This window comes from Mixia osmundae, assembly GCF_000708205.1.
Source record: "Mixia osmundae IAM 14324 unplaced genomic scaffold scaffold_8, whole genome shotgun sequence".
Taxonomy (NCBI): Eukaryota; Fungi; Basidiomycota; class Mixiomycetes; order Mixiales; family Mixiaceae; genus Mixia; species Mixia osmundae.
The window spans coordinates 443,472-468,639 of NW_014575556.1; the positions used below are offsets into that span (position 1 = coordinate 443,472).

General features: G+C 56.0%; 12 protein-coding genes across 12 annotated transcripts; 5 read left to right on the plus strand and 7 right to left on the minus strand.

Annotated features, from left to right (window-relative positions):
- Positions 1–968: 968 nt before the first annotated feature.
- Positions 969–1,455, minus strand: L969DRAFT_18823 (uncharacterized protein; the record flags this gene model as incomplete). The annotated part of the gene is made up of 2 exons (XM_014710908.1): positions 969–1,089; positions 1,145–1,455. 2 exons carry the CDS (start codon positions 1,453–1,455, stop codon positions 969–971), a joined length of 432 nt encoding a protein of 143 aa, XP_014566394.1.
- On the minus strand, positions 1,447–1,821 carry L969DRAFT_41595 (uncharacterized protein; the record flags this gene model as incomplete). Its single annotated transcript, XM_014711127.1, has 1 exon — positions 1,447–1,821. A coding segment is annotated over one exon (375 nt), but the record flags the coding sequence as incomplete, so codon positions are not given.
- Positions 1,822–1,887: 66 nt separating this feature from the next.
- Positions 1,888–3,587, plus strand: L969DRAFT_95875 (uncharacterized protein; the record flags this gene model as incomplete). The annotated part of the gene is made up of 2 exons (XM_014711128.1): positions 1,888–2,143; positions 3,271–3,587. The coding sequence occupies 2 exons, from the start codon at positions 1,888–1,890 to the stop codon at positions 3,585–3,587; spliced, it is 573 nt and encodes a 190-aa protein (XP_014566614.1).
- Positions 3,534–4,599, plus strand: L969DRAFT_89294 (uncharacterized protein). Its single transcript, XM_014711129.1, has 2 exons — positions 3,534–4,313; positions 4,368–4,599. The coding sequence occupies exons 1-2, from the start codon at positions 3,977–3,979 to the stop codon at positions 4,493–4,495; spliced, it is 465 nt and encodes a 154-aa protein (XP_014566615.1). The 5' UTR covers positions 3,534–3,976; the 3' UTR covers positions 4,496–4,599.
- Positions 4,600–5,096: 497 nt separating this feature from the next.
- On the plus strand, positions 5,097–9,677 carry L969DRAFT_18825 (uncharacterized protein; the record flags this gene model as incomplete). Its single annotated transcript, XM_014710909.1, has 4 exons — positions 5,097–6,004; positions 6,060–8,047; positions 8,098–9,428; positions 9,477–9,677. The coding sequence occupies 4 exons, from the start codon at positions 5,097–5,099 to the stop codon at positions 9,675–9,677; spliced, it is 4,428 nt and encodes a 1,475-aa protein (XP_014566395.1).
- Positions 9,678–9,772: 95 nt separating this feature from the next.
- On the minus strand, positions 9,773–11,982 carry L969DRAFT_51720 (uncharacterized protein; the record flags this gene model as incomplete). Its single annotated transcript, XM_014711130.1, has 3 exons — positions 9,773–10,719; positions 10,769–11,639; positions 11,692–11,982. The coding sequence occupies 3 exons, from the start codon at positions 11,980–11,982 to the stop codon at positions 9,773–9,775; spliced, it is 2,109 nt and encodes a 702-aa protein (XP_014566616.1).
- A 95-nt stretch (positions 11,983–12,077) lies between these two features.
- L969DRAFT_565007 (uncharacterized protein) lies at positions 12,078–13,445 on the minus strand. The gene is made up of 3 exons (XM_014711131.1): positions 13,083–13,445; positions 12,300–13,023; positions 12,078–12,245 (listed from the first exon to the last, which is right to left on the minus strand). The coding sequence occupies exons 1-3, from the start codon at positions 13,411–13,413 to the stop codon at positions 12,173–12,175; spliced, it is 1,128 nt and encodes a 375-aa protein (XP_014566617.1). The 5' UTR covers positions 13,414–13,445; the 3' UTR covers positions 12,078–12,172.
- Positions 13,443–16,306, plus strand: L969DRAFT_104645 (uncharacterized protein). Its single transcript, XM_014711132.1, has 3 exons — positions 13,443–14,807; positions 14,856–15,711; positions 15,759–16,306. Exons 1-3 carry the CDS (start codon positions 13,676–13,678, stop codon positions 16,171–16,173), a joined length of 2,403 nt encoding a protein of 800 aa, XP_014566618.1. The 5' UTR covers positions 13,443–13,675; the 3' UTR covers positions 16,174–16,306.
- L969DRAFT_565250 (uncharacterized protein) lies at positions 15,976–20,898 on the minus strand. The gene is made up of 5 exons (XM_014711133.1): positions 20,769–20,898; positions 18,308–20,715; positions 17,427–18,257; positions 16,558–17,373; positions 15,976–16,507 (listed from the first exon to the last, which is right to left on the minus strand). The coding sequence occupies exons 2-5, from the start codon at positions 20,652–20,654 to the stop codon at positions 16,098–16,100; spliced, it is 4,404 nt and encodes a 1,467-aa protein (XP_014566619.1). The 5' UTR covers positions 20,655–20,715; positions 20,769–20,898; the 3' UTR covers positions 15,976–16,097.
- L969DRAFT_95882 (uncharacterized protein) lies at positions 20,697–21,792 on the minus strand (the record flags this gene model as incomplete). Its single annotated transcript, XM_014711134.1, has 5 exons — positions 20,697–20,715; positions 20,769–20,845; positions 20,905–21,137; positions 21,431–21,467; positions 21,682–21,792. 5 exons carry the CDS (start codon positions 21,790–21,792, stop codon positions 20,697–20,699), a joined length of 477 nt encoding a protein of 158 aa, XP_014566620.1.
- Positions 21,793–22,374: 582 nt separating this feature from the next.
- Positions 22,375–23,331, plus strand: L969DRAFT_51644 (uncharacterized protein; the record flags this gene model as incomplete). Its single annotated transcript, XM_014711135.1, has 1 exon — positions 22,375–23,331. The coding sequence occupies one exon, from the start codon at positions 22,375–22,377 to the stop codon at positions 23,329–23,331; it is 957 nt and encodes a 318-aa protein (XP_014566621.1).
- Positions 23,332–23,566: 235 nt separating this feature from the next.
- Positions 23,567–24,576, minus strand: L969DRAFT_51771 (uncharacterized protein; the record flags this gene model as incomplete). Its single annotated transcript, XM_014711136.1, has 2 exons — positions 23,567–24,227; positions 24,275–24,576. 2 exons carry the CDS (start codon positions 24,574–24,576, stop codon positions 23,567–23,569), a joined length of 963 nt encoding a protein of 320 aa, XP_014566622.1.
- Between the last annotated feature and the right edge of the window lie 592 nt (positions 24,577–25,168).

Genomic DNA, 25,168 nt, shown 5'->3' on the forward strand with positions numbered 1-25,168 from the left:
CTGTCGAGCCTACCTTTTCNATTCTACTGCCAACGCCGTCCATTTAGACACAATCTTACAGGCTAGAGAAGGCTCGCTCAGCTCAGATCCCCCTGCAGACTTTGCGCTGATCAGCGTCTAGTAGTTCTGCAGCGTCGCTGGATCGAATTTCGGTGGTGGATCCTTGGGAACTCGTGGACACACCTTCGCGCGACGCGTCGGTTGCGAAGGCAGCAAGACGAGGACGACCGGACCACTGATCTGACGGTCATCGCATTAGGGACGGACGATCGACCAAATCTGTGGCAAAATCATGCAGAGGCCGATGAGCAGCGCCCTCATCTGAACGTCAAGAAGCTCGGTGTCGCCCTGAACAAAGCCGAGATGAAAGTACTCTCCCGCACCTTTGGTCGACCATCACTGCAGAAGGGCGACCCTGACTACACGTACGATTTGACANATATNATCCTGAGGAATCGCAATGACCAGCTCCCCCTGGAGACGCAAGTCGACCTTGTTCCCAGTTGGCTCGCTCTGACTTCGCNNGCCGGCGACTGCGGATGCGTCCGCCGCCGCTGCACCAATAGCAGCACCCCAGGTTGTATATGTTGCCTCTGCAGTGAACATTGTACGGCTCTCGACCGACAATATTTGCGGGTTGACGAACCCTGCCCGGTCCATCCTCAAGGAGACAACGTCAGAAGCTCAGCCCTAGCCACGAGCGAACTTGTTCCGGCCGCTTCGAGATGAGCCATGCTACACTGCAGCGACCGTCCGCGTTCGCAGTCAGCATCTCCAAATCGCAGTGCTGGCAACGCTGCAAAGATCACTCAGCGACTCAGGCACGGCGAAGTGTGACGTTCGGTCATTTCTTCACGCAGCTCAATCCATTGTACCCCATAGCAAGTATCGCGACGTTCTTCCGCGTGAATGGCCCTTGCTGTGATCTGCATTGAGGCCGCGATNNNAAGCCGCTCGGNAGANTAGNCTCATGCAGGCGGCACGTCAGCAGGCCCTATGCCGCCCAAGTTGACGAGATGGTCGAGATGGGAAGGATCGACCTGCTGCCATGCAAAGAACTGATCTTGACCTTGACTCGTTAGGACAGATCTACGAACCACAGATCAGTCCCTGCCGTTTCATAGCAGATATGACCGTCACTTACTCGAAAAAGTGACTTTCCGATAGGAAGAGATCAAGTGGGTCATTGCCAACGGTAGTACCTTGACCATTGTTGGCAGAGGCAAAGGCAGAAGGCGTGTGCGTGCCAGATAGGTGACCGCTTCGATTGGTGGGTGCAGTATAGCTATAAGACGAAGTAGGCAGCGGCTGGTTGAGAGGCATCGTTGGTGAAACAGCAGCGGGCGCCAGGGTGACGTCAGAGTGGTCGCTTGCGCCTGTCAAACCAGGCTGATGCGCGGCGTTGATCTCACTGCCAAACTTTGGCAGACTACCTCCAAGCTGACCTGTCTCCATGGCTCGCCAGGATGCCAACAAGACGCGCAACATGATATGGGCAGTGCCGGCAGCATGCCGCGCATCGGTGGTCGCATTTTGACAATCTGTGATGGTCTGGACGACCGCTCGGTGTAGATCGTCAGAAACTAAGCGTGACTTGGAGACTTTGACTTTGATCAAGAATACGGCAGCATAGACGACGATGACCCTGCTGTATACGCGATTCGGAGTGATGTCGAGTCCCCAGTATAGTAGAGCTGTACTACGTTGGCCGGCTGGGCATGGCGGGGGAAGGCGTGAACGAATGCCCGGCGCGCGACTTGTGTGTGGGTCGAATGAGCAGGCCGGGGCAACGGTCCATCGCACATGCTGACTTGCTCTCCTTTGCATGGCAGCACCGGCGCTTCCTGGTATCACCCCNTGATTGACAGTCGGCTGTATGCCGCCTTCATGGGCCTTACGATACCCATCTNCGCCATCTGCAATATCGTGAGACTGACAGTTTCCGAGCATGGCAGCACTTGGACGATATTCGAGGTCCTCCCCCCAGTCGTGCAAGTGATCATAGAATCGCTTCCACAGGACCTCTTTCTCGCCCGTCGCGAATGCATCATAGTCCTGGCCCTACAGGCCTCGTCGTCCGAAGATTGCCAGGTATCGGCTGAGCATCGACTTGACTTTCCCTTGCGAACAGCTTTTGAGGAAGGTGCAACTTTTCCGGGGGCCTGTATACCCCAAATTCCACGCGCCAGCGGCCGATGTGGGACATGTGGGGGTCAGCGCGGCTTGCAGCTTGCGGCGCTGGCATGCAGCCCTTGCTAGTCGCTGCACCATGCTCTGCGTCACTCCCTGCGCATGTCTGAGCTCTAAGCTGAACAGTATAATGCCTTCGATCGCATCCTTCCACGAACTGAGACGTGTGCCATGCAATCTCAACAAACCTGAGTACGAGCCGCTTTCACTTCTACTTTACATGTTACGCTCAGTATATTGCTCAAAGTGCATCGTATACACATGATGCTTCAGGCCAGAACTAGCGGTGTCTCTCGGTGGCCTTTGGAGACAGGCAGAGGCTTTGTTCCTATCTACTGCGCAGAGAGTCTGCTCGGGCTCAACCATCTAGTTGCCACTCACTCAGCCGCTACACGGTGCGCTATCGCTGCAACGGAGGCCCACGCTATGAGTGCATATGATACTTGCATCGCGCTGCGCTACATCAGGACAGGGTACCGGGATGTAGCCCTGGCGACTGCGATCGCTTGCGCCATCGTCCTTCTCTGATTCTTCTGCCACACCTGGCTCGTTAGCTATGCTTCCCATGATCGCACAGCATCTGTCGGTTAAACTGCGCTGTCAATCTTAGCTGAAGTTCTGATTGGCCACTGTCGAGCAGCCTCGGACCTGTAGACGGCCGCTGTGCGTGGCAAGCTATCCCGCGCTCTTAGATACATCGGCGGCTTGATTCTGGGCGATGCACCTGCATCGATACCGCGTGTGAGCGTTGAAGATGGGCTGCCGAGACAGAAGAACGGGACTGACAGTTTACCGATCGTAAGACCAGCTGCGGTGTCGATTTTTACCCAGCTCGATATCACCAAGGCTGACTATCGTCGGGTGATTTTGCTCGAAGTCTGTACTCATTTCGGGGGGCAATTGCAACTCATAGGCCCATCCGACCCTCAGGAGACATGACGACCCGCTGTCGTTTCTACAATGGGCCTAGCATCAGACATGAAAGCGTCGGTTTGGCTGCCTACCGCGTACATCACATGCTCCGACGCAGCCTGGCCTAGTACATATGCCTCGTTTCGCGACATATCGCCGCTGTTGCAGTCTTGCTCGGTGATGTGACCGCGCTACAAGGCTGCCTGCTCCGCTCTCCTCACCTTTTGACATTGCCCAAGTACGGCAATTCGACGAGCGCAAGATTAATGACATCGAGCATGAGCATCTCTACTAGCGCTGTCGCATCAGGAATCGCAATTTCCGCCGTTCGTGCGGCCTTCGCTGCGCCTAGCGCCAGTGCGGTCAGTCTCGCCAACGGCAATGTGGCGACCAAGGCGGCCCTCCAGGCGCCCATCCAAAACTCTTGCTCTCTTGAAGTTCCAGGCAGATTCATCAAAGTCAAGCTGAACAGCTCTCAGGAATGACGCCTGGCACGAGATACACGTAATTTCATCGCATGCAGTCGTCATTGGACCGCTGAGTACCGAGCCGGGCGAATCGCTTTCTCAAAAAACGTGGGACTTCGCGCCAGCGTACGTGCAGACTACCTTATTAGGACACAGTCACGACTGCAAGCGCTTCCATGTATTGGACCCTGCACTCGAGTGCCCACACCGGTCGTATCACAGGCTACGCTCTCTCGTTGGAGCATGTCTGTGTCAGCGTCTGCAGGTCCCTCAGGAGCTGATCAAGCAGACTGCAGTGTTGGTGCGCTCGAGTGCGAAGGCTTGCCTATTCCCCGCGTCAATGCCAATCTGCCAAAGTAGCCAATGCAACCGGACCCTGCTCCAGTGATCCCATCCTACGCGTCGCGATGTGTCACTGGCGAGGATGGACAAAATCCCAAATCCATGCTATACCGATCATTGCTACGCCAATGAAGCTCGCTCATGCCGCAATCGCAGTCGCTGGTCCGATGTTTTCATCGTTTGTTAGAAGCGTGGGCGCGCAAGAAGAGGTCGTTGTCAAGCGTGTTGGCGACGGTGTTTACGCAGATGGCAATCTGATCTGCACGCTCAAGATCAGCTACATTCCTGTCGAGATCGACTTGTCGGACTTCTCGAATGAGTCGTGGCACAGCCTCAAGCTCAGCTTTCCTGCCGGAACGACACATCTCGAGAGTACCAAACCGGGTCATTCCACGTGGACATGTAAGCGTACATTTCTCTCCGACACAGAAGAGTCTACTGATGAGGAGCATACAGTCGAGCTGACAGATCATCCCGGTACACATTCTCTGAGCGTCACGAATTCGAATGCTGGTCATTTGACGGGATACTCCTTGCCTGGCGTGTTGGTCACCTTTCCGCCGGCGTACTGTCGCACGCGCTGACAGTGTACAGGACGAGTGATCATGCATTGACGTGCAAGGGCGAGCGCATTGCCTTCATTTGAGGAGGCTTCTGATTCGTGGGGAGAGCGCCATTGCATTCTGCCACGTCATCCGATCATCTTCGAGTGGGCGGAGTCGAGTCGTGGAAAGAAACGCCAGAAGCAGTCAGCTCTTGAGCATTGCGCTGACGACCGCAGCAAAGGTAACTTGTGTTCTCTCTGCTGCTGCAGAGAAGACTCGCTGTGGCTGTCGAGGTCGTCTTGGCGAGGTGTACACGCGGAGGCAAGCGGGGTAACGGCGCACCGCTCCGCTCTCGTTGGCCAGTCCGGAGCTCTACAGACAGCTCGTCGTCTCTTCGAGATAGCCAGCTCGCTGTTCACCAGCATCTTCGTCAACGAGCTTGCAAGGGCTGCACGCAGCATCACAAGTCAAAGAGGCAGGAGCAAGTAAAATTGACTGTGACGTTGGCTGCCCGGTCCCTCTAGCGCTCCGGTCAGTCGATGTCATCGACAGCTTAGGTCTGAGCACCTTGCCAGTTCGAGACGGTGAGAGCAGCATCTGACCGCCAGACGGTCAACGAGCTAAGGCTGGGCAAGTAGTGATGCAACTCTCCGATTTTGTCTATACATCTCCGCCAGGTCGCTACTTCATCGACGAGGATTCCCCTTCGCCGCCTGCTTCGCCTTTGCAGCATACCTCGGACTTCAAACGATCAGACTTTGGAATCTCTCTCGAGGACTTTGAGCCGCACACGACCCACGTCGAGGAGCGTCATCGTTCGCTTGAGAGAACCCACTTCAGGAACCCTTCACTCTCACCTGAAGGCTCTCAGTCTTCGCCTTCGTCTTCCCAGCAGTCCCAACCATCCACAGGCGACGAGGGACGCGCATCAGCCGCGCATCGCTCTGAATATCCTTATGATCTAGCCTCAGTCTCAAGCTATCCACTCGGCCAGGGCAACACCCAAGCTCTGTCAGGCTACCAGTCCTCGCCCGCCACTATCGAGAGTCTCACGCTGACGCCCGATCAGCCAGACTGTGAGGCTCTGTCAAGCCGACCAGAGAGGCACTTCAAGTCCGAAGAAGTCGAGATGCTCGGCCTCAGCATCACATCAGACTCGCCTGTGCTCGCTCCAGGCTCCAAGAATGGGCAGAAGCGCAAAGTCAAAGATGAATCGCCTCCCTTCTTCTTCGACGCGCCCTCGCCCTCTGATCCGTCTGCGCTCAACTCGCTCAACCCAAGTGCGGGTCAGACGCCCGGCATAGCCGACTATGAGCTTTCGACCTCCTTCTGGACCTCGCCCAGAGGCATTCCCTCGCCGGCCCAGCCTCAAGCACGCACATCCAGTCGTGCCTGGGGTGACTCCTACACTGGCTCGCCTCAATCTAGTTCTAGTCATCCTGCCGCATCGCCCGCCTCGGCTCTGGCGCGTGCGCAGCAGGTCGACGTATCGCTGACTTCGCCAGGTGCATACGCCAGTGCAATGCGAACACCCTCTTCACTGAGAGCGTAGGTGCCTGCTTGGAGCAGTAGTGTTTAAGTCTGAGCCTTGCCTCGTTTGCAGTGTCACCGACGAAACAGATATGCTCAATCTGACCAGTCCGAATCCGCCCGTTCTCTCTTTAGGCAACTATACCTCGCCATCTTCTAGCGCATCGCAATACTCACTGTCACCCATCACCACGCTGAGCGAAGCATCTCGACCTCTATTGAAGCAAGAGACCTCTTTCAAGTCATTCACATCGAGCGATTCAGCACGAGAGCGCGACCCAAGCCCTACGTATTCGCATCGATCATACCCGCCCACGCTTCCCATCGAGCAGGGTCGCAAGTATATCAAGGTGCCCGTGACAGGCTCGGGAAGTCTTCATGCCATGCGTGCACCCCCAGTGTCGACGGAGCAAGTTCTGCCAGAGGGCCTAGCTTCGCTAGATGCCGCGCACACTTCACGACCAGTCTCGCCGGCTTCGTTCACCCATCGTAGCGTTCGCTCATCGCGACAGGCGACCGTGGCTGCGGCACAGCATAGCAATCCAGGCTCTGCGAATTCGACGGCGTTCAATACTGCGGCCAACTCGCCCATCAGCGGCTCAAACTCGAACGGTGACGATCTCGACCCGTATACCCCGTCTCACTATATCAGTTCAGAAGTGTCGAGCCTCGTTCTATACCCCAATGCGCTGTCGTTGCCCCAGTTGCTCATCATCGGCTTGCCGGAAGAAGGCGCAAAGAGTCGCGTCGAGACACAGCTTAAGCTCGCTCTCTCGCTCGTCAGAGCAAAGTCGAGCGCTCGTTTCGCGAATGATCTCAGTCTTGCGCCTCAGACGTACTTCGATCAATTTCAATGGCGCACGCCAGAAGGCCATCTTCGAACAGATACTGATCGCGATCTCGAGCGAATCAGTCAATGGAAGTGGATCAAGCTACCCGCTTATGCCGCCGTCAAACGGAAGAATCGCAAGGCGGACACGATCGACAGACTGCCCGAAGAGACACTCTTCCTCGATTGCTGCGTTCTCAAGAGTACCGAGCCTCACGAGGACGTGACCGTCTGCGAAGGTTGTCAAGCTCGCGAGACGAAACGCGCCCAACGCAGAGGCGACACTCGCCGGAAAATGGCCACCGAGCAGGACAGCCGGCTTGAGCCGGACGAGGTCGCCGCAGAAGCTCAAAAGATACTCGTCTTCAATTGCAATGAATATCTCGACTTTGAAGGCGGCGAGACCAATCTGCCTGCTCGCATCACTTGCTACTGTCGACATCATGGCGAGAAAGTCGGCTTTTCCCTCGTCTTCACTCTCAGGGACCACTTTGGTTCGATCGTTGCATCGAGTCACAGTCCACCGATCATGCTCACAGATGATCACAAGGCTAAGAACGTCGCGCCAGCCAGGAAGCCCGCAAAAAGTGCACGTGCAAGCCAGAAGAGCCAGAGAGGCACGGGCTCATCTCGCGGCTCATCACGCAAGAATTCGGCGACCGAGAGCAGTGGCGCCGATGAGCCTCAGGCACCATCTGCCGAGGCCACCACGCCGACGTCACCCAAGCGCGTGCACGCGAAGCCCTACGATGCAGATAGCCGGCCGAAGAAGCGCCTTCCGTCGTCTTCGTTTGCCATGACGCCACTCAACGTGTCTCGTGGACATAGTCCTACGCATTCGCGACACTACTCCCTGCCAAATCTACGACAAAGCTCACAGTCTGCGCCAGCTACGCCTTCCGGTCTGCCTGGCACCCTGGAGAATCTCTTATCGATCAACAACAGCACGCAGTCGCAAGCGCCGTCCTTCTTTTTCGGCAATCTCGATGCTGCCAATCGCTCGCCCAATAATGCGCCTTTCTCGCTCCAGTCACCCCTCACGTCATCTGCCACCGGTCTTGGTCTGACCGTGCCACGAGACCGCGCACAGTCTCTATCCACACAAGCAGAAGCTGAAGAGCTGACTCGTCAGTTGGCAAGTATGCGCGCGCCTGCAAGGGCATCAGATGCGATGGACCTTGGCGACAGCAGCGAGGCTGCTACGCCCACCATATCGCGCATCATACCTCATGGTCCGTAGTCTAGCTTGTTTCTCAGATTACGACTGATCTTGTCGTCGCAGAGGGCTCTATTCAAGGCGGCATTGAAGTCACAATCCTAGGACAGAACTTCGCGCCTGGCATGGAGCTGTTCTTTGGCGACATGCCAGCGGCCCCAGTCCAGGTCTGGTCCTCGTCGACGATCATTTGCACACTTCCGCCAAGTCCCTGCGCTGGCCCTGTGCTAGTGTCGTTCCGCGGCGCGCCTGCTACAACAGGACGAGAAGTCAAGTTCTTCAACTACTTGGACGTCACTGATCGAAATCTGATGGAACTTGCTCTGCAAGTGGTTGGGCTTAAGATGACGGGCCGCATTGAAGAAGCGCGAAACGTCGCTCTGCGAATCGTCGGCAATACTTCGGCAGGGCAAGGCCCGAATGCGGACGCGAGTATGAGCTCAGGCACTCAAGCATTGGATGTCGTCTCGCTCGTCAACACGCTGAGCCTGATGACGACTACATTCCACGGCAGCGCAGGCAGTCGCTCAGTCTCGCGCAAATCTTCAGCAGTGTCTCTGAGCGCACCTGTTGTGGCCAAAACGGCTCGAGACTTTCAGTCAATCGTCATCGAATTTCTCTCGTTACTCGATTTGAGCGCAGAGGAATTCCCGTCGGCTGACTCCGCCAATTTCAATCCACTATCGTTGGCAGACAGCGAGAGGCATACCTTGCTTCACCTTGCGACAGTCATGGGCTTCGATCGACTAGCAGGTTGGCTACTCGAGCATGGTATCGACTTTGATGCACCAGATCGCGGTGGCTTTACGGCGCTTCACTTTGCCTCAATATCCGGTAGACTTGCGATTGCACGTCTGCTTGTTGGCGCTGGCTCGGCAACCTATCTGCGGGCCAGTGCCGGACACACTTCTGCCGACCTCGCACGTATGCTACATCAGCAAGACGTGCTGGAGCTACTGACAGCTCGGTCTGCACCCAGCACACGGTCCCTCCGGCGCGCAGCGTCGCTTGGCGAGCCAGACGCTGCATCCGATCATGCATCCAGTGACGGCCGGTATGATGACGACGACAACGAAAGTGACGGCAGCAGCTATCGAGGGTCCGATGCGGCCTTCGAAGCATCCGAGTCTGACATTGAAAGTCGCTTGTCACGTAACGCTTCGTTCACTTCGCTCGAGTACGTCCAGACAAAGCGCGTGCGACGTCCACAATCATCTCTGGCTCTGGCTACAACGGCTTGGGTAAGCAAACAAGCTACTTTGTCGAGAGATGCGGACAGCGTGCCGTTGTACCCTCTCAATCACGCATCACTGCCGCCGGCGTCCAGCAAACAGCTTAGTTCGACCGTCCTACAAGCAAAGCTGGCCAGGCGGTTAGGCTATACACCCGAGCACCTGGTGGGTACTAGGCCTGCTTTGTCACGCTGAAGCTGACCGTCGGTGCAGAGCGAGGGAATCGTCGAGTCATATCGCTATCATTCGTCAAAGTATCAGAGTCTCAAGCAAGATCGCATGCTCTATCTCTGGTGGCTTCCCGTACTCCTCATCGGACTGTCCTATGCAATCTTCCAAGGCTTTGATCTCATTCTTCGACCTGCGCTTACGAACTTCCTGCCAAAGTACGCATTTGCCACGCGCTTGTATTGAACCTTGCCCATCATCGAAACCGTCACACATTACCGCGGGCGATTGTCTCTTGTATCGATTGCATGACGGCTCACAGTTGCATAGCGAAAGACATGTCATTGAATTATACGGATCACAGAGTCGGCGCGCAAAAGATCACAGTCATCAAGAAAGAGTGGCTCGATAGTATCCGAGTTGGAGTCTGCGATGGGGAATGAGCTAAGAGGTGAGCCAGTCAGCAAATCCGAAAGCGATCGTCTGCTCCTGACTGTCTTGTGAGTCGACTTTGAGCTCGATGCGTCGGAGAAGCTGCTAGTGGCAGTGGCGATTGACTCCTTCGATGGACGGCGCGAAAGTGCGCCAGGCAGAAGAAATTCAGAGGTCGGCAGGCTTGGTGCGTTCTGGAACAGCTTAGCGGGTGAAGCTGCCATTGCACCCAATGAACGCCGCGCTGCTTTCAACCGGCTGTAACGCGCTTTTGACTTTGGCAGACTGGCTCTATAGAGCGTCGTCCGCTTCGAATGACGAGGCGAATCCTGCTTGGGCGATGGCTGGCTACTGTAGTCAGACAGGTCTGACGGGGCGTTCGAGCCAGCTGCTGTTGGACAGAGGAAAGGATCGTCGGTCACGGATGGCAGGGTGTTCAGTGACGCAAAGATCGTGTCCGTTTGAGGCGATACTACAAGCAGCGGTGTGGCTGCCTTGGCTAAGTTGCCCAACTCTTCGATGCGCGTGGGTGAGAGCAGCGAGCTGCCCAATTGAGCCAGCGCGTCTAGACGTCTCGAAAGTGCAGCCTGTTCTGCGCGCGACTCGTGCAGCTTCTGCTGCAGCTGTTCCAGCTCGATTTGTCGAGTTGCCAGAAGATGCTCCAGTTGCAGCACATTCAATTGATGCAGCCTTTCCTGTCGTTCATGACACGCGGTCGCAAGCTTATCAGCTCGTCCGATGGCAGCAACAGCGGCCTGGAGATGCCGTGATGCTTCGGGAGTGTTCATTTGCTCGAGATGATCAACGTGCCGTAGGACACATCGTGATCGCTGCTCTTTCTCGCCCTCGTACCGTGCTGCTTGCTCTCGTCAGCACAATGGCAAGATTGTGATTCAGGAGCCTACTTTGCTCTTGTGTGTATGAGCGAGCCTCACTTTGGATGCGCATGCCAAGCTGGTCCAGGCCATCGCTCTGCAGATGCAAATCTTTGCGGCATAGATGCACTCGAGCAGAATCTAGCATTTTGTGAATATCTGCCTGCGATAGGGTCATCTTTGCGTGGTCCAGCAGAATGCTGAACAGATGCAGCGAAGGCGAAGGAGCGTCAGGCGTGTTGGATGGCTTCTTGTACGCGATCCCCAAGTCAACTGACATGCTTGTCGTACGAGGGTGGGGCGCGATCTTTGCTGGATCCAGCATCAGCTCCCGTAACCGATTGACAGACTTGGTCGAGCTCGAGTCGTCTTGCTCATATTCTGTTATTGCATTGAAAGTGGGCGAACCTGCTTGGCCGACCGCACCGCTGGGTAGAGAGATTGCTAGATCGATATCCATTCCCACCGTCTGTTCTGCTTGGAAGGGCAAGGTAGACTTAGTAACATATTCGAGCGAAGGCAAATGCTCGTCGACTGAAGTGGTCCAAGGCGTCAGAAGTGACGAAGAAGGGATGTCGGGCAGGGCAGCTTGTATCATACTGGCGCGGCGCGTTCGTCTCGCAGCTTTTGCAGCCGTCCCTGCAGCAATGGCTGTGATGGTAGATGCGCGAGAGATGGCTGTTTCGTTCGATCGCCGAGCGAGGGCCTTGTCAATAGGTGAATCTGGCTCACAAGCCGTCTTTGCCGGTTTCGGAAAGTTTTCCTCGTGTACTTTGCCCAGATTGAGCGGGGGAGGTGCTATGCGTGACAAACTGTTATTGCTTTCCTTGCGTGGTCTGATAGAGAAACTATTGATCTCGAGACTGGGTGTCGATAGCTTGGGCTGTCGAGGTAGATGGTTCTGCTTACCCGTTAGCTCTAGTGGCGAGGGTCTCGATGCAGAGGCGACGAACCGCTTCTCGCTGACTTGTGCGCTGTCCCGAAGTTGTCGTGATGTCAATGACATCAGAGTCCTTTGCGATGTCAGTGCTCGTCAGATCCATCCATTCCTGCTGAGTAGGCGGCGGAGGTGCTTTGCGCGGTGGCGATCGGCCTGGCATTGTGTAAGATTTGACCGAATCTGTTCGAATGGATGCAGCTGGGCTCGCTCGTGCCGCTCTGAGCCAGTTGGGCGATCCCAGAGAACCGGCAGGCCCGAGCGAGGCAAAGTGGTCAGGCGGCAGGATACAGCTGGGTCGCTTCATGATGACTGCTCACGATCCGACTTGGGGCTGACCTCGCCGAAGTGTCGTGACAGAGGGAGAGGATGCAGGAAAGAGACGTTGCTAGGGAGATGGAAGAGTCTGCCAACTAGGCTCGCGCGCTCGTGGGTCGGTGCGCAGAGCCGACCGTGCACGCGCAGAACATACTTGCAGAAGAGAGTGACAAGGTGTATTATGCACTGAGGACTTCTTGCGCCGGCGATCCCCCTGTAGGCCTAAGCCACACGGGTGCACTGGCTCTCTGCCTGCTCGTCAAATGTGAGTACTGCTCTTTGACGTGATGGCTGAAATGCGCTCACTTCGCAAGGCGACGCTCAAGACCGGTTCTACCTGCTTCGCCGAGTATACCCGCAATGAGCTGGATCGTCCGGGGACTGTCATCATTCGCTGGTATCGAGTAGGTGACACAGCGTGGATCAACGTCTGTATCAGTGATGCCGATAGTGGGTACATGCGCCAGCGTCGCTTCCCTCAGAGCGTTCTGCTGCTCTCGTGGCGCCATAAGCACGAGCAGAGAAGGCTTGTAAGCGAAGGGGTTGATCGCTCTTGATCCCGCATCCTCTCCTTCCTCGCCCTCTTTCGTCGGTTCGCGGAAAGCATGAGCCTGCTTCGCGTAGACCGAGCCAGCATTGGTCAGACTGCCTGCAAGCCAACGATTGGTCGCAAAGCCATTCGGGCCACATCGCTCGGCTGCCAGTCTGATCGCTCGTTCCGTGCCATCGAGCGTGGAGAGAAAGACGATGATGCCGTCATTCTCGACAGTCCCGCTGATGACCTGAGCGGCTCGCTTGAGATGAGTGAGAGTCGTACGCAGGTCTATGATGGATACTTTTGCTCGAGTACCGTAGATATACGGCAGAGCAGAGGGATGGGCAAGCGACCGATGATGGCCAAGATGAGCTTGAGCAGCGACGAGATGGGACAATGTCAATTCTGACGCAGGAGGAGCTCGAGTGAGCACGTGGTGAGCCTGGAAAGTGCTATGTCTGTTCTGGCTTGACCCAAATCGCTCCATATGTTCGGCTGCGGAGTCAGACGATGAGCATGGACGGAGCTGTGGCTGACCCGAAAAGGGCACTCACCTATGGCTCGCCTGCGTCGTCTAGCATCCACTGTAGCTTTGGCAGCCAGAAGAGCGGCATCTGGCACCGCGCCTGACTCGTTTCCCTCCATTGCCGTTGAGAAACTCGATGAAGATGTCGCCTCGAGGTCGGACAGAGGTGTCGCACTCGTGCTAGCAACGGGCGCATTGGCATAACGTCTACTGCTAGCCGGACTTGCCAGCCTTCGTGCGGTCGGCGTAAGGAGCTTGCTGACTGTCTGCATGATCCTACTAGCTCTCTCTCTTTCGTTCGGGCTTGCCAAATTGCTTGCTTCGCTGTCGACAAGCTGAATTTCAAATCGATCGGGCATTGTCGATCTCCAGCTGTCGCACGCTCGAGCGCACAAGCCAAACCAGAACACGGCGCGCGCACGAGAGGCTTAGCCGATCTGGACAGACTATCGCGAGAAGACCAGTCTAGCGCAGCTTCTACAAGCATGCGGAACCTCTCCGTCTGACCGATCAAGCCCTACCAGCCGGCAGAAAGCCTGTCACTTGACCCCAGGATTTGGCGGACGTCGACGAACGAATGTAGGTCATCTGCTGCTGAACAGACAGCACACGTCGCCCGACATGGCGAGCCTGCAGGGACCGCTGAGCTTATCCGACGACGCACTGCACCATCGTCAAGCACTCGCAGAACTCAAAACGCGACAGCCAGGCTCGAACGCACTCGGCGGATCAATCGCAGCGCATCATGACCTCTTAGACCGAGCACTCGCACCATCGCCCGCAGACGAGCAAATAGATCAGCAAGCACTAGACGAAGCTACCCTGCGACAGAGACCAAAGATCACAGCCCGGCCACTGTCGGATATGCTCGCGACGACGAATACGTCGCCCGTGGATGCACTTCCGCCGCCGCTGCACAATGCAGACAGGCCGACACCGCCTGCTGAGCCGGAAGGACTGCATCATCATCTGACTCAAGCTCTAGCAGCAGATGCCGCTCCGGGCTCTGTGATCTCGCCTGGCGAAGAGACGATTGGGTCAGGTGCCAGTTCGCTCAGTCGGATGTCCTCTGTCACGAGTACCGATTCGGTCCAAGCTGTCCCGATAAGGACGCCTGCATCACGCTTGATGAGCCGGCAATCGTCTGCCCAGGCAGCGGGCTCGGCTGGAGGCTATTTTTCCTCTCGTTTTGGCGGCCAGAACGCCAATCTGCCCGTCCTCACGCCTGGCGCACTACCGTCTGGTCGTCCAGTCGTATCTGGTGGAGGATGGACTCCGGGTCAATCTGCTACAACGAGCCGGCGCAATTCCCACGTCGATATGCTAACGGGCGCCGAACTCACTGCGGATCAGATGCCCGTTCTGCCAGGCCCGCCGCTGACACCACAGACTTCCAACTTTCCAGGTCAACTGCAGCTCACACCCGGGCTCCTACGAACACCGAGGCAAGGCATGGTCGAATCAAGGCGAGCCTCCCAGACGAGCATCAACGGCATGGCTGTGCCTCGCAAATCGGCGGCTGATTTTGAGTTTGGCGACATCTTAGGCGAAGGCAGCTATTCGACCGTCTTCGCTGCGACCGACAAGCTCCCGCCGCATCGACAATATGCACTCAAGATCCTGGACAAAAGGCACATCGTCAAAGAGAAGAAGATCAAGTATGTCAACATCGAAAAGGATACCCTCAATCGTCTCGAACGTCATCCTGGCATTGTCCGCCTCTTCTGGACTTTCCACGACGAGTCAAGTCTATGTAAGCGGCAAAGGGTCATGATTGCTCAAGTGCTGATATCACTGGCAGACTTTGTTCTCGAGCTGGCCGAGAATGGAGAGATCCTCAAATATATCAAGCAGAATGGCTCATTCGATGTGATCAGCGCGAGGTACTACTCCGCGCAGATCCTTAGCGCTCTTGAACATATCCATTCTCGGGGCGTGCTACATCGCGACCTCAAGCCGGAGAACATCTTGCTCGATGCCCATATGCGCATCAAGATCACTGACTTTGGTACGGCCAAGCTGCTCGACCCGACTTCCTCAGAAGCAGGCGGCAATGACGCCACCATGGAACGTGCCAATTCCTTCGTTGGCACCGCAGAGTATGTCAGTCCAGAGCTTCTGACAGAAAAGACGGCATTCAAATCATCAGACTATTGGGCTTTTGGCTGCATTGTTTATCAAATGCTTGCCGGACGACCGCCTTTCAAGGCGGCGAACGAGTATCTGACCTTTCAGAAGATCGTCAAGCGAGATTATACATTTCCCGAAGATTTTCCTGCCGATGCAAAGGATCTCGTCGAGAGACTGCTAGTCCTAGATCCCATGCTACGACTCGGAGCATCTCCTCCATCTGGCATACAAGCCATCAAGCAGCATTCTTTCTTTGACAGCATAGACTATGAGACGATCTGGACGATCTTACCGCCTAGTATACAGACAGGCATTACGCCGCCCCTGCCATCGCCACAGTTGAAATTGTTCGAAGACTTTGGCGCACTGCCAATCGACGATTCTGACGAGGAGAGCGAGCCTGCCGATTCGCCACGCAACAGTAGACGGCCTTCCCAAGTACAGGTCGCCCGGGAAGACAATCATGCGAGCAGTCAGCCAAAAGCCTCTGCGGTCATCGCAGAAGTCGAATCCAACGGATCCAAATGGTTTGTGCTCCCCACTGAATCTACGCTTCGCTCACACGTGCACGCAGGTCGAACGTTCTCAAGCCTCGCGAATTACTTGTCTATAGCTCCGAGATACTCGACCGCTCTGCACTCTTTCGCAAGAGGCGTTCCCTCATCCTGACCAGCTTCCCACGATTGCTCTGCGTCAAAGAAAATCGTACGACGGTCAAGGTCAAGTGCGAGATCACCTTTCCAGAGCAAGGACTTGCGCAGGTCCAACAGACCCGGTCTAGAGGGCATCAGACCAAAACGGCAAACGAGGCGACATTGTCATCTAATTGCCTCATCGACATTTTCGAGGAGTCGTCAAAGGTCTTCTCCGTCCGCACGCTCGCGAAGCTGTACCGCTTCGAAGACCCGAGTGGTCAATCGCAGCGCTGGGCAGCGGAGCTGCGAGAAGTCGCGACGGGAGGTGGCAAGGGGCTCAGCCCACCTGCGTGATCGTCTGGCACCATGCCCACTGCAGTGCAGCCGTGTATCATGTCTGGTTGTTGTAGGACTAACGAGCGTTTCACGAAAGCAGCATAGCTGACAATGTCTGCAAGACTGGTACAATCGTCGTGTATAACTAAAGACGGGTATCTTTGCCTGCGGTAAAAGTCCATGAGCGGCAGTGGAATGACTTCCGTTGCGGAATGCGGTGCGCGCTGCGTGCGATGCGTTGCGTTGCGCGATTTGCGAGATGTCAAGCTCTCAGAGCTAGCCTCTGGGGAATGGGAGAAGGCTTTATACGGTAAGGACGGAAGGATCGCCATTCTGTGATGTCTGATCAGCACTTCAATATTGGTGAGATAGCGCATAGACGCACGAAAGGATGGCGCCAACCACATCCCCATTCTTCCCGCTTGTATAGACGGTCAGGCACAGTCGAGGCGTTGTGTCCAAGATGTCGCATGAGCAGTCGCTGGCTCGTCACCAAGCCCGTCTTGCCCCAACGATCGCCCGGAACTGCAAACGGTTCACGCGCAGTTTTGACGGGCGCATTGAGCCATCGGCGGTAGCTGTAAGTTGCGTGCGTAGAGCTGAACGATGTTGAGCGGGTCGATCGACTGAATGGCAACGGAGCGGCACATGCCTCGCAGCCCTCAATGTTACCAAGCAGACAGTCCTGTATCACAACATCAGGAGGAGATGCGTTGATGTCTTCGGCAGGGATGTTGATGCCAGACTCCCGTTGAAGTGCTCGGGCTTCGCGCAAATCGCCATTGGTATCATTACGACCAAGCAAGAGCGCAGGCAGTCGCTCGGCAAGCCAAGATCGAACAGCCAAGCCGCTACCGCCAGTACCAACAAAGACACCACAATGACCGGCCTCGGTCTGCTGCATGCTACCGCGTGCTTGATCGGGCATCCATCGGTTCGCTTCTGCCAAGACGCGCAGCATCTCGTTCCAAGCTTGGCCGTATGAGGTATGTTGAGGATGCTCCACCTCATAGCCCGCCCAGGTGCCAAAGGGCGCATCGTCGCGCCGCCACAGCTCCTCTTGATCAAAGTGGTCTACGCCATCTTCGCACAGCGGAAAGTCGTCTTCCGCAAGAAGGACATATGCTGAGTCGTATGTTGTCGTAACGTGTTTGAGTGCACGAGCGAGATGAAGACGCTGATCGAGGCGATCTACGGTGATGGATGGATGTGAAGGAGCTGTCACGAGACCATAGGTCAGCCTTTGTCAATAATCTAGAGGGCACACATACAGCTAGGCGCCAGTGGCAGCCTTTGAACCCAATCGACGTAGGCTTCGGCCTTGGGACTGTCGGCGAAAACCACGTCGCGGGCCTGTTGAAAGACGGGATGATGGGCAAAGTGCGTATAGACGACGATGCGCACGCGTCCTGCGAGCGCCGTTCGAGAGCCAAAGTTGTCTTCGCCGGGTTCAGGCATATTCGCTAGATACGACTCGAGGGTCCTGATTAAGAAATCAGGGTGACCTGGTCGAGGCGCAGTCATAAGTAAGATCGTCAAGAGCTTGTCGTGACCGGGATGCGCAGATGCAAGCAGCTTGTGAATGTGAGACGTCGTCGCGGAGAGCGCAAGAGACGACACAGCTGAAGGGAAGCTGGATGGAAAGGAAGCCAGCGAGGGAACTGGCGCATATATCGATGGCGTCGGTCTGAGCGTGGTCGCGACGAGGATGATCGTCGCCAGCAGAGGCAGTACGACAGCGCTTGCGCAGTAGACGCGATATAGAAAGTTGAGCACTCGCCTGCTCGCTGGAACGCGTCTGACGTCTGGCGTAGTGCTCGAGATCGATCGTAAACCTACACCAAAGAGTGCGAACAATGCGCCAGCGGTCAAGCCGCTGATCGCCCACCAAGTCATCCCATCCGGGGTTAGGAACAAATTGGAAACAGCCAGAAGCGCGTGAAGCAGCGTTTTAGGCACAGAGATGGCCAGGTATTGGCTCGAATGGCGCGGGGATCTCTGGGGCACGCTTGGCTGCTGACGCCCCGAGAAGACGACTTCGTAGACCGCTCGCGGCAACAGTGATTGAATGACGATCAGGCCAAAAACGAGAGGCGCTAGACCTATAGCAGGAGTCAGCATCTGGTCGGAAAGGTAACGATAAGACACATGCCACTGCCCGTCTCCGAGACGCTGTCGCTCCAAAACCACTTTGGAGCTGCCCAGCCCGTCCAGCGACTGAATGCTTGTCCGTAAAGCAGCCGAATGCTGATGATCAAGATCCAGAGACCTGAGCAGAGCAGCACCATCGGCCAGAGGTGTGGCTGATGAGCGTCATTGTGACCTTGTAGACTCAAGCTGAGAGCATTTGAATCGAGATGAAGAGAAGATAAGTGTGCTCTACGATGACGATGCGATTGACGACGCTGTAGCTCGCCAGATGCGACGAGCGAGTCCTTCTGCTTGTTTGCCTTGACCTGCGCAAACGCATGTCGTCTGAAAGCATCTTCGAGAAGACCCAAGATGGCAACGTTGAGCAAGCTAAGCAGAAGTTTGATATAGAAGCCTTGCATGGCTGGGCCAGCTTGTGAGCCTGCACCAACCAGGAACAAGGACAAGAACGCGTTGGCGTATTCCGCAATACCGGTCCCGTATCGCGGTCTGAGCATGTTGATCGGCGCCGAACACATGACTGGGTGGGGCAGATGCTTGAGCAGTCCTGCGGGTAGGCGATCTGTAGTAAACGGCGGGAGCCAGATTGAGGCAACGTTCACGAGCAGGGAGACAAGAATGAAGCTTTGCGTGAGGGGCGGAATGGGCCAGCTTATCCGCAGCCCAGATGCGCTGCTGGCAGATGTCGATGCTTTGCGAACTACAGCACGATGGTGCTGCTGACTGTGCGGATGCTGCGCCAGCTTACTTGACAAAATTGAAGCTGACGCCGCGAGAGCCGAAGGATGATGCCCCACGAGGTGTTGAACGGGGTACGCCGATGCGCCATAGCTTGTTGATAGCGTGTTCCGTCTCCGGCGACATGTACTCGACGGCAGCATAAATATGCGATCGGATAAGTCTGATACGCCAGCAGAAGAGACGATTGTGTCACCGCCTCTCGCTTGGATTGCTCGCTGCTTGTCCTGCGTGAGGGATGCGAGCGAATCAGTCGAGGAAGCCGCTTCATCGGACAAATGGATTGATGAGAGCGATTCTGAGGAGTAAGCGGGCGAGAAGATTCCAAGACTGCCAGCTGATGCGAGCGAGATGCTGGAAGCTGACGCGGAGGAGGCGCTGCCGCTTGAGATTGAACGCGGGGGATGGCCAAGCGTGTGACGCCTGCTGAGCGAAGACGGAGAGCCGATCGACAGCGACAATTCTACTGCCTCTCTTCTGCGTGTAGACCGCATCGTACTATCGAGATCTGTACGATCTGATGAGGTAGACTGCAAGTGTACGCGCTCTTTGGCTTTGTCGAGATCAGATCTGACCTGAGAGGTCGAGCGACGCTTGCCGCTCGAATCGCGCACGAGAAGACCGCGCGTGCGCGCATCCTCATCACCAGCCTCGCTGCAGGCAGTCGTGGACGGCACGCTCGAAGCGGAGTAGTTCGAAGACAGCGATCCGAGGCTGTCGCGCGATTGCAAACCTGCCCGTAATCGCTCTGGGAACTTGAATGATGCAGACGAGGCTGACGAAGAAGACGACAGTCTGGACGACGAAGATCGCGCAGATTCGGATACGCTGTCGAGATCGCTAGGACTTTGCAAGTAAGGATGCGATCTTTGCTCGAAGCGACCCAGGCGTGGCGGTGCGAGCCCTTCAGTGTCTTCTGGCTTGCCCTGCCGGAGCGTTTGCTGTCGCTCGAGCTCGATCACGCGAGACAGGGTGAGATGGGCGTGATCAGACTGCGTTCGGCGGTGGAAGCTATCCTGGTTGGGCGTCATGCTGTCTAGCTTTGTGGGCGACACAGACGGAGTTGCTGCGGGTGAGAGCGTCTCTGGGCTAGCCACGATCAATTGAGCAGTTGTGTCGATCTTGGGCAAGACGCGAGACTTGCGAATCGCAGTCGGACTGTGCGAGGATCTCTGCCTTTGCATGGCTTGGGGCACAAGCATTGTCGTGATGGGCAACCAAGGCGATGCGCTCGAGTAGATTGTATGAGAAGCTGTTGCGAGCGTTGTAGCAGCAGAGGAGCCAGAGGAGGAGTATGAGCGCGAGTGCGTTGATCGAGCAGGCGACACTGGTCTCACGGTGCTCGTGCTCGCGTCCGCGCTCTCTCTCCTCCTCCTACGCCTCCTAGCAAGCATCTCTCTGGCGGAGGTCGAGCTAGAGCTGCTCGCTGACCCCGATGAGAGCGTAGGACCAGACATGGGGACTGCAGAGGTCGAGGCAACAGGAGAGCGCGATTGCTCTGTTCTCGGTTGGTGATGAGCAAGATTGGCAGTGCGTTTGATTGAAGCCAAGAGGGTGGCCGACCTGGGATGTGCGCCGTCGGCAGATCCCAGTGTTGGCCTGTCCTCCATGACGAAGAGACAAGATGTTTTCCGGTCAAAGTCAAGCCAAACTCAATTCGTCATCAAGAGGCTGTCACACCGTGTCAGCTGGCTCAAATCTGATGACAAGATGCGACGACTGACACTGTCAGGCTATGCACAGGTGGAGGTGCGCGTGAGGATGGGCCGGACAAGCAATGTCCGATTGCCACTGTCTTGGGCTGTTGTCCGTGGTCTCAAGAGAGCGTTCGTTCTCAAGTTGATCGGTCGGCAAGCATACAGCAGTCTGAGCAAGCGGCCAGAAGCCAAGAGACCACCAGTTTTGTTGAGGATGCTGCAGACAAAACAGAATTGCGATGTCGCGTGAAGGCCGACTGCGCAATGTGTTGGGTCTAGCTGCGCGTCTGCGACGATCGGCGGTCTTGCTGCGGTCTGCCGAGTGTGGTGAGGCTAGTACAGCACAGATCAAGTATGGCGTCGAGCCTGATTCCTCCTTCCTCTCTTGACCAATGACTGTACCGCAACAAAACCTGCACTCTCGCCCAAAATCGCTGTGTTTCTCGCTGTTCCTCGCGCTCGGTCAGCCTTCCTTACAAATATTAATTCCTTCCATCCATGGATGGCAATATTGATGATGATGACGACGACGAGAGACATTTGAAAATATCCTGGAAGCCAATCTTGGCCCCTCTTCGTTCGTTCACCTTGACTGCGATCCCGTGTCACTCAGATTCTACAGCAGCGCTGCTGGGCACGGATCGATGAGCTGATGAGCGCGAGCCATCTCAGAAACCACAGGCATGCACCTTGCAATGTCTCGAGCGATAGGGTTTGCGAATAGGCCTCAAAGTTTCAGAAGTGGGTACAGAATGCCCCTCACTCGGCACATGGCCTGGCTTGTGTTCAATCTTTGCATCAATTCGTAGCCGAGGCGCGATGTACTGACCGAGCTGCCGAGGCTACCTCACATTTCGACGGCTTCGAGAGAGCAATGAAGCCTTTTGGCGGGACTGAAGCTGGTCTGGCTCCATTTGCCTGAGCTTCGCGCTAGCTTGACCTTGATTTCGTGGGAATCTGCAGATCCAGGGACCTCATCTGCCCACCGATCAAACGTCGATGACTGCAACTGCGAGGCGAACAGAGCAAGAAGCATTCCAACACACCACATAGCTCTTGGGTCAAGCTAGGTAGCATGGCCGCCTGTTCACACATGCAACGACAAGACATTGCAATATACCTATGTGCTGTTGCCGTCTGAGCTGGCTCACAGGTGGCTGTTCCTGCGTTCCTGAGCGCGTCGATGGGCGGGCAATGACTGAGGTCGCGAGTTCTCTCAGAACGAGTAGGATGGCTAGGCCAGAAAAGCCTGTGCAATGGGTACGAATTGCGCTCGGAGCAGTGTCTGAGAGGTTCCAAGGCGTTGCCGTTCCTTGTATGGGCGTGAAGTTGAGGCACAACCGCGACAAAGAGGCAGACGGCCAGCGCTATAGGCTGCAGTTCGAGTCGTCGTCGTGCGCATGTCGTAGTACACACAAATGAGTGAGATGCAAGCAAAGTGGCTTGCAGCAGTGACAATCACCGACTTTGACAAAGTTTGGCGAGTCGAGAATTTGTCACGACGCAGTGCCACGACACAACTTGGCAGGCCAGGCCGTCACCAAACCACCTCAGGTCCCTCCCGCTAGCTCAAGCAGGCTCAGTAGAGCAGCTCGACAGGTGAAAGAGCCCGAGCAGAAGTACATCAGCCAACATGTCAGAACGCAAGGTGCTGAACAAGTACTATCCGCCCGACTTTGATCCAGCGGCGATCCAGCGACGGCGTGGACTCGGGCCGAGGCAGCAAGTCGTCCGCCTGATGGCTCCCTTCAGTATGCGCTGCAACTCATGCGGCGAGTACATCTACAAAGGCAAAAAGTTCAATGCTCGCAAGGAGGACTCCAAGGAGACTTACTACAGCATCAAGATCTACCGGTTCTACATCAAATGTACCCGCTGTTCTGCCGAGATCACCTTCAAGACGGATCCCAAGAATACAGACTATCAGGCAGAACACGGCGCCTCACGTAATTTCGAGCCTTGGCGAGAGGAGACGGACACGGAGCCCATCGACAAGCTCGCAAGGCTGGAGGAAGAGGAGAACAATCCCATGGCAGAGCTTGAGAACAAGACGGTAGACGCAAAACGAGAGATGGAGATCCTCGACCAGCTGCAGGAGATCAGGACGCGAAACGCTCGCTTTGAGCGGACAAAGCTAGATGAGGAACGAGTACTTCAGACAGTCAGCTCACGCGTCGATACCGTCGACGACGAGGCTCTTGCTAAGTCTGCACTCGATGACGAACAGAGAAGGCAAGAAGAGGAAGACGAGGAACAAGTCAGACGAATCTTTGCGCGAGGCGCAGTGCCGTCCATTGAACTCAATGAGACACCCACAGCAGATCCTGCTGCCCCTCTTGCCGGTCCCTCAGGAACGACACCCGACGAAGAGGATGCGGACGAAGGCCTCATCTTGCCACCCAAGCCGAAGCCAGAGATCGTCGTCAAACGAAAGCTGGATCTGATCGAGCCAGATGCGCAGACGCTACTCTCAAGTGATGCACGGGCCTTTGTGGCCAAAGTCGACTTTAGCGCCAGGCCGGTACTGAAGAAGAAGCAAAAGGGTCCCAATGCCATGGCGGCCAAGCTAGGCATCAAACTCAACAAGTGAGTGACCGGCAAACCGTCGACGCAATGAGGCTGTAGCGCTGCAAAAATGGTGTTGTTGGTATGTACAACACGCATTACAATTTATGGTACTATACATCTAGTCGCTGCGGTTTGCGATTGGTAGTGATCGCTACAGTATGCGAGTTGCTTACGTGGTGGCGCGAATAGCGCCCGATCATCTTCAGGTATTCTCTACAAACGATTTGCTGGTGCAGACGTTGCGCACTGTGAGCATATCATGCACGTCGCTTCTCTCTCGCAAGAGTGTCGATTGCGATATCGGCCAGCAAATTGATGCCGTCTCGGCCTTCGGCTCGTCTGGCCACGCCGTCAGGCTCGTGTGGGCGCGGTCCAGCTGGTCGCGATGGGCCGCCTGCAGCCCAGGGCGGTGGCAAGGTGACTGCATTGGGCGCGCTCTTCGTTCGCAAGCCAAGAAAATTCGAACGGGGATCTGGCAGACGAGGTACTGTGCCGGAAAAGTAGCCTTCTGCTCTAGCTTCCGAAGTCGTGCGCGTCAGACTTGGAAAGTAGCTATCGCGCTTGATGTCCATCGAATGAGGCGTCCCGCTTTGAGAGGATGCAGAGGTAGCATATGCACTGCTTGGCGTAAAGGCAGCATGTGTACCGGGTGTAGACCCGGTTGACGGGGGAGAACGTATGATGATGCGATCGTCTGACGCAGGGCAGGCGCGCATGTAGGGACGCTGATCAGAGCGCGATCGCTCGATACCTTGCATGCTGGGTCGACTGGATCCGAATGGTTTGACTGCATGATCAACCATGTGGCGACTCTCATGCGGGGGCGAGTCAGGTGATGAGTCTGATGAGGGAGACTCCTGTAGCCATGCCGGGCTTTGGTCTTCCTGTTGTCGCTCGCGACTGACTTTTGCGCGACGGCTACCACCGCGTCAGTTTCAGTGAAAACGCTGGCCAAAGAAGCTCACTTTTGAAACCAAACTTGTACCTCTCTGTTCGTCATTCCGAGGCGGCGAGCGAGCTGCTCACGGTCTTCGAACGACAGCGTGGTAGACAGTGCAAAGACGTTGATGAGCACATCGAGTTGCTCTGGCATGATCTTTTTGCGTCTTGGCCTTGGTGATAGTCTTGCGAGATCACGCTGACCGAGCTGACCGTGACGTGCTTGCTCGGGATGAAAGTGACCGCTCTGTTTGACCATATCGCCATATTGCATCGTACTGTCGGCAGCCATGTGCAACGGCGCGGGTGCGCTCTGAACGTGTGGCATCGAGTGTCGCCTTGGACCGGAGCGCCAATGAAGGGGCTCTGCAGGGACCGAAAAGCGATGATCAATAGCAGGGTGGCCGTCAAGCTTGGCAGGAAATTGAAGTCTTGTACGATGTGATACTTGCAAAGCAGTGTTTGAACTTGCTTGAAACTGCGCCTGGGTTTGATACCGCTGGGCGCGTGCAAGAGCATCTTCTTGGCTCGTCGCATAAGGACGGGAGGAAGAACAATCTGACAATGTCCTCGACATCGGGGACGATTTGTAAGCAGGCTCGCGGTGAGCAGTCGCAAACGTGGTAGCCATCTTGACCCTTTTGGCTTCAGGTCCCTCTCTTGCGAGGGTGAAACGCCTCAAACGCGAGCCTTGGCGGCAATTAGTCCTCTTATCGTTGCGTGACAGGTACGATCGCTCGAGATTGCGTCGTTATGGGCAACTTATAGGGTGCAGGATCTGAAAGTGCGCAAAGCGTCGTCAAGTCATGGTGTGAAGGGCAGTGTCGATGCGTGCGGGCGAGGCAGGCTATGTCTGGTAGATTGATGTTCTCAAGCACTCCATCGAGGCGTCTGTGCACTCTTTTAATTCTTGCTTACTG

Excerpts from the sequence above, each read along its gene's own strand:
- L969DRAFT_89294 (XM_014711129.1), top strand. The coding sequence starts at position 3,977 with ATGTGTCACTGGCGAGGATGGACAAAATCCCAAATCCATGCTATACCG. Across the intron at positions 4,314-4,367 it reads GGGTCATTCCACGTGGACAT|TCGAGCTGACAGATCATCCC; the intron begins GTAAGCGTACAT and ends AGGAGCATACAG.
- L969DRAFT_565250 (XM_014711133.1), bottom strand. The coding sequence starts at position 20,654 with ATGGAGGACAGGCCAACACTGGGATCTGCCGACGGCGCACATCCCAGG. Across the intron at positions 18,258-18,307 it reads CGTCTCGGAGACGGGCAGTG|GTCTAGCGCCTCTCGTTTTT; the intron begins GCATGTGTCTTA and ends CTCCTGCTATAG. Across the intron at positions 16,508-16,557 it reads GCGGGAAGAATGGGGATGTG|TGCTGATCAGACATCACAGA; the intron begins GTTGGCGCCATC and ends CCAATATTGAAG.
- L969DRAFT_565007 (XM_014711131.1), bottom strand. The coding sequence starts at position 13,413 with ATGCCCGATCGATTTGAAATTCAGCTTGTCGACAGCGAAGCAAGCAAT. Across the intron at positions 13,024-13,082 it reads ACGACGCAGGCGAGCCATAG|CCGAACATATGGAGCGATTT; the intron begins GTGAGTGCCCTT and ends CTGACTCCGCAG. Across the intron at positions 12,246-12,299 it reads CTTGAGCGTCGCCTTGCGAA|GCAGAGAGCCAGTGCACCCG; the intron begins GTGAGCGCATTT and ends TTTGACGAGCAG.
- L969DRAFT_104645 (XM_014711132.1), top strand. The coding sequence starts at position 13,676 with ATGGCGAGCCTGCAGGGACCGCTGAGCTTATCCGACGACGCACTGCAC. Across the intron at positions 14,808-14,855 it reads CCACGACGAGTCAAGTCTAT|ACTTTGTTCTCGAGCTGGCC; the intron begins GTAAGCGGCAAA and ends TATCACTGGCAG. Across the intron at positions 15,712-15,758 it reads GAATCCAACGGATCCAAATG|GTCGAACGTTCTCAAGCCTC; the intron begins GTTTGTGCTCCC and ends ACGTGCACGCAG.